The sequence below is a fragment of the Ammodytes marinus genome (assembly GCF_949987685.1).
Source record: "Ammodytes marinus genome assembly, chromosome: 24".
Lineage (NCBI taxonomy): Eukaryota > Metazoa > Chordata > Actinopteri > Uranoscopiformes > Ammodytidae > Ammodytes > Ammodytes marinus.
The window spans coordinates 14,313,839-14,326,338 of NC_137228.1; the positions used below are offsets into that span (position 1 = coordinate 14,313,839).

The following is a 12,500-nucleotide window of genomic DNA, read 5'->3' on the forward strand; positions in this document are numbered from 1 at the left end:
CTTCTAAATTGAAGGGAAGGGTCTATAGAACAATTTTGGTCTTAGTGTCAAGAAACCAGAACCAATTTTTTATTTTTTTTATTTTTTGCCCATCTTCCGAAATGGCCACAATCAAAATCATTATTATCATCTTAATTCAGGTAAAACAACTATATTTGGTCTGTTTTCTTGACACTCGAACCAACATTTTTCTCTAGAGCCTTACCATCAATTTAGAAGTGAAAACTAAACTTTCACATCAACTTACAACAAATTACAGACGACCCCCCACTATGAAGGTTAAAACTTGCAGCGCTGCGCTGTGTTGAATGTATCCCTGTGATTCCAGACTTAGCAGACACCCTATATATGGGTGTGTCCTTACATTCCTTTGTCTTATTATGTCCACCCAGCTCCTATGTTACTCATATGCATATGTTAGTCATTTGGAGTGTTGAACTTATGTTACCTTTCGTTTTTAATGTGTAGGAATTTACTGGTGGATTGGTTGCTTTCTGTTGCTAATAGAAGGATGTTTTTCTGCTTATTGTGTGTGTTTGTAAGTTATTGTTGTTTTGCTTTATTTCTAAGTAGCTCATTTGACGAGAGATTAAGTGTGTGAATGAAGAGCTCAAGTTTTTTTTTAGCTTGTTCATTTGGTATGTGAGCTGCTTTGCTGGTGTGCTTATAACCGTTCGTATTTGCAGAGAATAACATTATGTTTGCATGTGTGGAAAGCAAAAGTGTCACCCATACATGTCAAAATACGCCTGCTTTTACACACACCACCAGTCTGCATTCTTACATTCTTAACATAGTCAGCAATATATGCTGAGACAGTCTGACTATATAAACATTGCATTCTTTGCACTGATGGTCTCGTTTGCTGTTGCAGGTCATTTATGATCATCAGAGGAAAAATTTGACGATTCAGAAATATAAAAAATTTCCTCGTAGATACTTTAAATGACTGATCAGATGTTGGTGTTTCACTTCAACTGTCTTTAGCGTATGAGCAGTTCTTTGTGTTCTCTTTGGTTACTGGCAAAATTTTTATTTTTGGTATTTTTGGTGGGTTCTTTGATGTTTGAAAGCTTGTCTTCCGTGTGCCTTGAATATTTATGGAATGTGTTACATTGCTGAAATGATTGCAACGTCATGAGAAAGTCATGTAATGCACGAGTAAAAAATAAAACAAAACTGGAATGATCAGCGTTCACATTGCAATGTGTTTGATGTATAATGATGTATAATGGAGGCCTGTATGTGTGTGTGTGTGTGTGTGTGTGTGTGTGTGTGTGTGTGTTTGTGATCACGCTACTTATAAACAGGCAGGATAAGATTCAGCCCCTCAAGGTTAATCAGGATTGAAAAACTCTGCCCCTCAAGGCGTCATGCGTGTGTGTGTGTGTGTGTGTGTGTGCGTGCATCCATGTGTGTGTGTGTGTGAGTCTCCTACTGTGTGTGTGTGTGTGTGTGTGTGTGTGTGTGTGTGTGTGTGTGTGTAGAAGAAGCACACATGTCTACACACTGAGTTTTTCCCAGCAGTAAGTCATACTGCGAGCGGGCATCCTCCGCCGCTTTGCTTTGTCCGGGCGACGCCCTATTTCAGTCACGAGACACGCCCCTCCCTCATGACTCACTGTGTGTCTGTTTAGTCAACACATAAAGCCCTTCTCTTTGTTACCGCTGCAGCCTCTTGCCTGCCACGCCCGGCCCTACAGCTAGGTGTGACTGTACTCTCCTAATCCCCACCATTATGCTTCAAAAATCATAATCAAACATATCATCAATCAATCAGCAAAAAAAATAAAGTTTTACTTACATTTTTTTTTTTACTATATTTTTTTCCTCACATGAACTTATGGGAAACTCTTTCAACTGCAAATAGATTCTGTTTTCTTTAATCAGAAGTTATTATACGCCACCTTGTGGAAAACTGAGGGAATGACAGTTAACAGTCTAAGAACTATTGCCCACGTTTTGAGTAGGGTCCAGCTGCAGCCCCGGAGATAAGTTACCCTGGCGTGACAACAACACCCAGGCGTGACGGAAGTAACTGTGGTGTGACGGACGTGAGTTTTGACTATTTAGCTTCCATGACATGTCTGCTATGTCACTCATTTGCCCTAACCCTAACCACCCAGCTATGATGCCTGAACCTAATCCTCAAAACAATATAGGCCTAAATAACCGAAATTTAGAAGCCTATCGGTCTGCGGTCTTTTTTATTGTTTGACGTGACGTACTCAAGATGGCCGCCGCCGTGTTCCGTCAATGTTCTATCTGTCCCCTTGCCCTAACCCTAACCACCCAACTGTGATGCCTGAACCTAATCGCCAAAACAATATAAATAACACAAACTTAGTATCGGTCTGCTGTCTTGTTATTGTTTGACGTTGTTTACAACTTAGAAGTTTATGACGTTGCAAAAATAAAATCTACAGGTAACGTCCGTCACACCGCAGTTACTTCCGTCACGCCTGGGTGTCGTCACGCCAGGGTGCTTGTCTCCGGGGCTGCAGCTGGATACTATTGGACGTTTTTTTGCTTCTATAACATGTCTTCTTTCATACTAGTATAAATCCAAGGTCCAAAATCGACACTTAGGTGTTTATTTGACAAAACCTTGTCTGTTTGCGTTTGTATATTGCTCATATACAACCATCTTTAACGGCCATTATCTCAACATTAGTTGTCTCAACTTTTAAATCAATTACATCAATTTTCAAAGTTTCATGATGATATCTATACGTTAAAAAATTTCACCCTATTCAATAACTTACCCTAACTCTAACCCTGCATAGTTTTCACCTAAGTATTTGACTCAATAAGATGTTTGTCTTTGCTCAAGTACAGAGACAAAGAAAATAAGTTTAGAATTAATAAACATGTTTTGTATGTCTATTAGATCCTGGACCAATGGCGGCCATCATCAGTGCAGTAGGAGTGGCTGTGGTGGGAGCAGCGTCCAGTTTCGTCGCTTACCAGAAGAAAAAGCTTTGCTTCAAGATCCAGGGAGGTTAGTAGGATTTTGATGTGATTTATATCTTAAAAGGTGCACTATGTAACTTTGTGTGTGTCAGAGAAGTGAAAGTCATTCTGTCTTGATTTATGATGATATAATTGTTCAATATTAAGAATTAAATGTAGAGAAGGAATGTTTTGTAAACTAACTGCAGGCTCTGCAAATGTAAATAAATCCACCTCCCCTAAAACTGCATAGAGCACCTTTAAGATACTATTTACAGCCATGGATAGAGTCACACACACACACACACACACACACACACACACACACACACACACACACACACACACACACACACACACACACACACACACACACACACACACACACACACACACACACACACACACGAGGTATGATACTCTTGTAAACTGCTAAAATTTTCTTTATGTAGGTGCAGATCCAGAGATGGGTAAAAGCCATCAAGGGACGTCCGATAATCAAGGTACGTCTTATTTGCCGATTACAATCTCATTAAAAATGTAGTTTAACCTTAAAAAAAGAGTTAATATTTGCTTTTTACAAATGGGTTACAAGTGAAATAATAAAAAACAAAATGTAGTGTTAGTAAGCTGTTGGCCTCCAGAACAGCTATCAGTGTCTGTTCAGATGTAAGACGCAGCCATTGTGGTTGTGAACTTATTTAATGGGTTTTTTTTATTATGGAAATATTCAATTTCTCTAAAATGTTCTTGCACTACTTTTATTTCAAATAATCACTTGGAAAGGAGTCAATAATTTTTGCAATTGCGCTTTTTGAAACAGTTCAAAACTCTTACAACCAATTGCTTGTATACCTTTTATTTAATGCATTTTTGTTTATTTTTTGCCCTTTTTATATGTGCTGTGTGGTTTAGGAGCGCTAGTAATATTAGGGGTGGGTATTTCCGCATCATACAAGTCACTATAGCAAACTGTTTTTGATATACCATAATGTCAATGGGGGGAGAATTAAAACCCATTTTTTTTTATCATTATGCAACATATCTATTCTTAAAACTGATGTGAAAGAAACCAAACCAAGGCTACGGCAATGTGTGTGTGTAGCCTGACATCTAGTGGTGGACAGCAGCTAGTGCACTCACCGTCTGCTATGGAGTAAAGGTTTTAGACTATTCAAAATTGGGACATACTTTTACTTATTTATTTCATCATAACATTGCGCCTTGAACTTGCCTCATGCTTATATATGTCCGTCTCATTCCTGGTTGTTTTCATACAGAGGCTCAGTCCACACCTGGCGGTTCGAACTGGATGGCGGGTCAGAATCGCTCAAATAGCATGCTATTTATAATATTTTTAAGCATGCTCAATCTAACCACAATAATTGCGACATCCTAAATATTTTTCTACCATACTAAATAACAGAGCGAATAGGGCTCAACAGTACGGTTCCGGAAGTAAACTGTTTACTCATTCGTTTTTTTGTTTGTATTATTTTAACATGTTCAATAAATTGACTAAAAAGCTAACTACAAATCCCATTCCAAAATTGGGACATATTTTACCTTATTTATTTCATCATAACATTGCACCTTGATCTTGCCACTTGCTAATATACCCATCAGATCCCTGGTTGTTTTAATACAGAGGCTCGATTGATGTGACGTCACTTCCAGTGCGCACTGGATTGTGGGTCAGAATCGCCCAAATAGCATGCTTATTTCAACACCAAAAATCTCGACCGGATGTAGTAGGCATCCAGGTATTTTTAAGCATGCTAAATCTAACCACAAGAATAGGGACATCCTAAATCTTTTTTTCTACCATACTAAATAGCAGAAAGAAGCCTATGCGATTTGGAACGCAGGGTAAGTTTCTCTTTCATCCAGTCGGAATATTTGCACTAATTCTTCTGTTTTTTCACATTGCAGTTTTCAGCAACCTCTTAAGGACGTCCTAGACACCATAACCACCAAGAAGATAAGTCAGTGGCCTTCTCTACAACACTCAGCGTTTATCATCTTATAGCTGATACATTTCTCTGGGTCATTCTGTGTCAACCATTTACTACAACTGAAGCCTAACTTGAAAAAAAAAAAAAAACGTAAACTGAAAATATACATTTAGTTGTGTGTAATTTTTTTCTCCACTTTAAGCAAAAATCCAACTCTAGATCCTCAACGGAGCTGCTTCGATTTCAACAAATAGTTCTTGTTTTTTTAAAGGTGTTACGAGGAACTTTTAAATATTTATGAAACAGTCTAATTTTTCCTCATATGATCATTAATTACATGTAACAGCAAGCAAGAGTAGACCATCAGTGCAAAGCACAACCGCTTTTGTCCAAAGGGGCTGCTGGAATAAACACAAACTGAAAGTTCCTCTGAGCACCTTTAATGTGTATAATAGCCTAACTACCGCACAAATGAATGCATTGTTTAATTTCTCTGACTTTTCTTTCAATACTAACTCCCAAACCACAGTTTATATATACATAAAAGTCACATAAAGTGTTTTTTTTTTAAATAGGCTAATTCTCCCCACTGATATTGACTTGAGCAGACCCATGCAGCTAGCATCGAACAAAGCTATTTCCACCTGTTTGGTTCAGAATGGATGTATTAAGTATTTTCTTTAGCACCTTAAGTCCCAAAATGTTTCCTCTTTTTTTCTTTGTTTTTTGTGAACTAAATTCTGTCATTTCAGAGTCTGCCGGAACCTTAAATTCACTAAGAAAAGCATGTCTTCCTGCCAGTCCGCACATGTAAATACTGGTTGTGAATTAAGCCAATAAAAACTCTCAGCTAGCTCCACTAATGGCATTTTTTCCCTAACACAAGTGCTTGCTTGGTTTGGCTCGGTTTGGCCCAGTTTTGCATGGGTTTGCATTTTCATTACAGCAGTGCTAGAGCCGATTATGGGTTTGCATTCAACTAATGATGCCGCACCCTGAGTTGAAGACCTAAAAAAGCACTGCCCTCTTTTGCTGTTTATAGAAAAGAGTATTGTTTAATGTTACCGCGATCAAAATGCTAATTTCTGTTAACAAGTCAATTGCATTTTCCATTCTTTGTTAGCATTGAGCTAGTGGACTAAGTGCTCGTTATTTGCCACATGGTTGTAGCATCTATGCAGAGAATTATTTGGGCTTTTAATGACACTATGTATTGTACATTGAATATGCTTTATAATTTCTTATGTATTTTAGTTATATACAAAAATAACTTCTAGTGTTAGGCATATGTCTGGTAGAGTGACGGAGGCTATTTACATGTCGCTACGTCAATGCAGCCCGCGTACTGGCTTGGCAAGGTGCAGTATAATAGGTAATGGAAATGCAAATCAGCACGGTCAATGGTGCAAGTGTAAAAGAGCCATAGTTACATGAGCATAGCAACGTAGTGATGCTCATAGATATATATGTAGTGATGCTCATAGATATATATAGATATATAGATATATAGATATATAGATGCTCATATATATATATATATACATATATATATATATATAGAGAACACTATATATATCTATGGTGATGCTCAGCACTGAACTTAATCTTCCCGTTTTAACAAAAACGTTTCTGTTCTCTTATTAAATCCAGTCGCTTTAATTTGAAATTGTTTTAACTCTCTTAAGATAGCGTCAACTTGCAGTACTTGCAGTATTTTCAAACTAAAAGCCTAAGATGAACAGGAAGCGACTGTGGAATGCATGTTGTGTTTCATTGACTGTTAACAGTAGGTAAATGCAAGCAATTGGAAATAATTAGTGAATTTAAAACATTATTTCTATAAGAAAAGAGACACTGATTGAATTGGTGTTGTGGGAATGCCAACTATACACATTCAATTAAACCTGTTTCAACTAAGAAAGTGTTTATTTCACTTTGACACAATACAGCTTCAAATATCGAAAAATTAATCATGTACACATAGACAAATATACCTATAAAAGAGGGGACATCTCTTTCAGTTGAGGATTTACTTAGTTATTCTACATACAGTGGATTTGACATAATCATCATATAACTGGATGAAGGAGCTTTTTTAATGTAAAATGCTGTGAGGTTGTGAATCAGGAAACTTACTACATGTATACAGTACATCCAATACACCTACACAATAAAGTGCCTTGTTGTTGTTGTTAAGTGAGATTGATTATTAGTATCCACATTGTGTCATATATAAAAGTCTAAATGTTTGTCGGGAAGTTTGTACACCGCAGAGTAAAGTTTTGTGTGTTTTTCTTTTTTTTTTCCAAACGCTTAAATGCTCCAATCAGGATTTTTATATAAACAAAAAACAGTATTATTGGCAATGATTCAAACGAGTATAAACTGAAAAGTGACTTTTGTTTTTTGGCACTCCCAAATAGTTCAAAACTAAATGTGTTTCCCCACTCCTCCCCCCTAGTGGTCAAAATCTAATTAAGCAACTTTAAAGTAATTAAATCATGAGACAAAACGTCTTTTATTGCAATCTATTTGACATGTTTGTATCAAGAAAATAGTGTCTTTTTAGGAGTCAATCAAAGACAGAGATGACCTGATAAGATGGAGATTTCTGCCGTTTATTTGAGCAGTTTTTTTCTTCGCTTTCTTAGCAGCGGTCATGACACTTCTTCTGTCCACCCTTATTATGATCTTAAGTTCTCTGCATTACGTTGTTCAGTTCTCAGACTCATCCATGTGACTTCAGCTTATATGAATCAAACGCAATGTTACATCACGGGATTCTGCTTGAAGAATTGTTCTGTTAATGCTAAAACATTTTATATATTGCTGCCTTTATGAGCTGTAAATACTTCCATATATGAATGTGCATAGGTAACTGCTAACATGTGCTTTATACGCTCCATACTTCTGTGTGCTTTGGACAATTCGACATGTGTATTTTTTTTTTGTCGTAAACGTGTGTTTCCAGTTAGTACAATAAAATACTTAATCCAGGTTAATTAATTAGATCAATGTTTCTGTAGTTGAATGTAGTTTTGATGTGTTTTCAATAAAACCATGTACAGTTGATGTGTGATCTGTCATTTTGTCACGGCATGCTTTAGAACATCTATTGGTTTAGAAAAAAATGTTAACAAGTTATTTTTTATTTTTTTTGTTTATATATGAAAATCATAATCAAGGTTCAAAGTGTAAATATAAACAAAGAGCAAGCAATGCAATAAGTAAATAAATTAAATAAATATATAATGTGTTTATAATATGTTTTTATACTATACACATCTTTAAAGGTGTCCTATGTATCAGGAATGTGTGGTCTCTTTATTGACTGCATTGCCATGTCTAAATAATTAGCTGAATAGTTATCCAAAGGTGGTTTTTAATTTTATATTTGTCGTTAGAAACACAATTCTGATTTGATGTCACCTCATGTGCCTGTATGATTCTGGTGCGAATGTAGAGGGCAGTAGCGACTCAAAATAGTATTTAGAGAAGAGGTCTAAAGTCTAGTCAGTCAAATTTAGGTGGAATGGTTATCGTGGACAAAATGCCAGTGAAAAGTAATATATACTGTATAAAAAACTTTATTTAAATTGAAAAATCTTACATGTATATCTTTAAACATAATTTTGATAATTATAGTAATAATGTTTCTGTAAATTCAAATCCAGGCATACATGTGTTCTTCTATCTACATAAGTATCCTGCTTCCACATAGAAGCATAGCATAAAATAAGATCAAGTGATGCACATATGGTAATGTAGTCGAGCCAGAGGGTAAGATGACCCCCCCCCCCTGTTTCTATAACCTTTAAATAGTGATCATGTGCCCACAGATTAAGACGCTGTAGTTAACATTGCACAAGACATCTCAAGCACATGGAGACACTGGTAGGGAAACCAGAGCCCCAGTTAAACGTGGATCAAAGTGCAAATGATTGAAATTCAACTTGTTTTGATTACAATGGTACCTCACATTTGATATAACTCCTTTTACTTTTTAAGATACAGGCGTTTCTGTATAACACTATATCAAGTGGCTACCGATATAAATTATTCATTTTTTCCTTCTTTTTTTACATACAACCCATATAGTGCTAGTAAAGGTTCTATTGATCACATATTCAAAAGCACGTTATGAACTTAAGGTCCAGATGGACTCAGGAAAGAAATATATATATATATATATATATATATATATATATATATATATATATATATATATATATATATATATATATATATATATATATATATATATATAAACATATTTTCCAATTCCAATGCACCTTGTGGGAGATATCTGTGAGAAAAACAAAGCTCCATGACTATGATTTTTTTAATGCATGTCTATGGAGTATATGTCTATGGCTGGCCCCTTGTGACTAACCACTCAAAATAGTATGTTAGGAAACCGGCACTGGACTGATTTTGAAACATCTCAATGGATTTATTCTTAGCTCAGGAGTGCTGTTAAGGAAAATTATAAAATTCCGGCGTGGACATCAATGGGTAAATGTGTAACAAGAAGCGGTCCGGATGAAAATATGAATGTGGCCCTGGCTTATAAAGGTTAAGCAGGTTGCACAACTCTTGGCTAGGTCCAACTTTCTACTAGTTGAATGACCAGTTGAACAAACAGGCAAGCAGACACGGTGGGCCTCACTCACACTGCTCTTTACACTGCCCATTAACACAACATGGGATGGGACTTCTGTTAGATATTTCTTCATCCTCTAGACTATTTAAGGTTCTGCGATCACTTCTAAAGATGCCACAGTCACCGGTGCCCTCGTGGTAACTTTTCCTCCAAAAAAAAATCTCCTGGGTAAAAATTGCAGCAAATTTCCGATCTCCTTTCAAAATCAAGTACAAGAATGGCAGGTAGGTGACTTTATATAATATGAATTATCTCGATTTTTCACAAATGTATGAGAAAGTTATTAAACTGTGTTCAGTTAAGAAGTTAAATATGCTTCAGTCATGCTAGTTGACCTCCCATATACTCATGTTAAAGGCATACTATCTCCAGCTAAAGTTTGCTGAATTTTTGTTTATGTTAATACTAACCGCGGAAAAAGTTGTGTTCTAGATTACAATCGCTCAGTAATCCTTTAAGTATATCAAACTTATAAAAATTGCCCCATGAGAACAGAATTATAACTGGTCTCCCCCCTAACAAGATGTTAAATTCTACTGTACTGACAAAATCAGAAAAGACTGCATATGTGCCCCGTCACACTCATAAAACAGTGTGCCAATTGAAACGTAACACTGCTGTGCACACAAAAGGTTAAATTCCTCTGTATCTGACTGCAGGCCAGGAAAATGAAAGTGACTCTCCTGTCACAACTATATCAAATCACACATCAAACCACACCTCTTTAGAATCGCCTTCAACCAATGATATGACATTTTTACATATTTATTTTACATATGTACATTACTATTGATTTTATATGCTGTTTTTCTTATATTTTTTTGCTAAAAAGTCATACAAAAGTCGCTAACAAATTCGTAAAAGATTTGCAAAAAAGAGTGATAAATAAGTAATTTTTGTGTTCAACTTACTTTTCCTTTTAATATATTTGTCTTTACTTTTAGTAGTTGTGTGTTGGCTTTATTGCTACGCCTGTTTTTAATTTGCTTGTGTACTAATAGTAAAGTGTCTTATACAAATGGGTTTACCCTTATTCTATGGAATATAGATAAATATATTCCATAGAATATATGATAAATTAATGCATTTAAAGGACCGCAAGCAGTTCGAAAATCATTTCTCCCTAGAGATTAATGCAGAGGGAGCCATTCTTTAAATCTTTAAAGGGGCACTGTGTAATATGACATCATCAAGAAAGTTATAGAAAGTTCTAGATTGCAACGCTCCCTGGGTAACCCCACCCCTTTTGAATAATAACAGAAGCTACAGTGGCCTTCAAGGACAAGAACAATTCTACATTTTAAACAATGCACCTGATGACATTCCAAAAACATGGATGCCTCCATAAGACTTACCCTCTCAATGTACAAAATGTAATATTAATATTTGTAATTCTCCGCTCAGGAGGATCATTCAGATTATTGGCAGAGGTGATTTTACACCAATGAGGACATATTTATGAATGAGGATATTGATTTTAGCTAATAAATTACTTAAAATGTTACACAGTGTCCCTTTAAGTCATTTTTAGAAGAATATATATTTTTTAAGTGTACAGTATGTAGTTCCAGACACTTGGTGCACGTCAACACACTATGGTTTTGACCAATGCAGGCTCCTCCTTCCATCATTTTGACTTTTCTTGTGGAAATCGGAGTAAAATCTAAAATGTTGCTCATATTCAATATTTAAATGGTGATAAACAAATCCATTGCAATAGAATAAACCCAGTTTTAGCCTTTAGACCAGGGGTTCTCAAACTTTTGATAGCTGAGGGCCAATTTAGGAACCCAACATTGGACCGAGGGCCGCCGAAGGAAAAAAAATTATAAAACTGAAATAATTTCAATGGCCAGCGTCTTTGCGTCTTTACAGTTTACATGTATTGGTCAGCATCCAATACTGTGTAATTAACACATTTAAAGTAATAAATGAAGGGCTAGGTCTCATTTCAACATTGGGGAACACACATTAAAAGCGGGGGTCTGGGGGTTGTCCCCCAGAAAAATTTGAGGTTCGAACACTTCATTTTGTGCATTTTGGTTAATTTTTATGCAGTAATTTGTGTCTTCTGTATTTATTTATGGTGGAAATGTTAAGGAAAAGACAACTCGCTCCCATTGACACACATCTAATGGAATATAGATCAAGGCACTGAGGCATTCTGTATTGCATTCAAATATTTATTCTACTTTATTGTTCAAAACTTTCTACACATTGAAAACGTATCACCTTTTGGAGTGTTTTTTTGTAGGACTCACTACTCATGATGCAGCAGCAGTGTTAACTATTATGACACTATACATTGGAAATAAACAGGGTGGGCTATCAGCAGTCAACTAGGCAGATAGTTCCATGGCTATCAGCAGCTAGCTAACGTTAGTTTGTTAGCTAAACTTTAGGCAAAAGAGTTAGAAACCAGATAATGTTAGCATCCTTCCTTAGACACTTGACCTAATCTAATTCACCTTGAATGTGAGAAAGTGCATCGTATTGGGCTTGACAAGCTCACTATCTAACAACTTACATTGGGACCACTACACTGCCTGCTGCACTGCGGGAGGCTGACCAGCCGTCTGTAACGAGAGGCAGAGGCCAGCCGAACTGCGCAAGTTTAATAAGTGGGGAATGAATACAAACAATTAGGAGGGATATTGAAGTGTTTCGACCCCTGTACTGTTTTTACTGTTACGGGGGACGCATCCCCTCGGTGCGTTTCAATAAAAAAAAAAAAAAAAAAAAATATATGATAATTTTTTTTTATTTTTTTTATAATTCATAATTCAATGCGGGCCGCGGGCCGCCAGATGTGCTCGGCCCGCGGGCCGCACTTTGAGAACCACTGCTTTAGACGTAGAGACAGGAGTCGCTGATAACTTTAATTGCGTGCTATAAAAATACTTGAAAAGCGCTATATAAAATAAATGTAT

The 12,500-nt window shown here is 36.3% G+C and overlaps 2 protein-coding genes across 5 annotated transcripts in view; both read left to right on the top strand.

Annotated features, from left to right (window-relative positions):
- cd99 (CD99 molecule) overlaps positions 1-7,977 on the top strand; it is a 20,660-nt gene extending 12,683 nt beyond the window's left edge. For 2 of the 4 annotated variants that reach the window (XM_080053061.1, XM_080053062.1), the window contains exons 11-14: positions 2,891-3,001; positions 3,405-3,455; positions 4,233-4,271; positions 4,885-7,977. In XM_080053061.1, the coding sequence (XP_079909187.1) occupies positions 2,891-3,001; positions 3,405-3,455; positions 4,233-4,271; positions 4,885-4,913 (230 nt within the window). In that variant the 3' untranslated portion in view covers positions 4,914-7,977. Of the gene's footprint in view, positions 299-2,890; positions 3,002-3,404; positions 3,456-4,232; positions 4,272-4,884 lie in introns of those variants that run through there. The other 2 variants (XM_080053063.1, XM_080053064.1) reach the window with 2 other exon arrangements.
- A 1,734-nt stretch (positions 7,978-9,711) lies between these two features.
- Positions 9,712-12,500, top strand: part of gyg2 (glycogenin 2) — a gene marked incomplete at its 3' end in the record, with an annotated part of 9,048 nt that continues 6,259 nt past the window's right edge. The window contains exon 1 of the mRNA XM_080053004.1: positions 9,712-9,794. Within this exon, the coding sequence (XP_079909130.1) occupies positions 9,788-9,794 (7 nt within the window). The 5' untranslated portion in view covers positions 9,712-9,787. The remainder of the gene's footprint in view (positions 9,795-12,500) is intronic.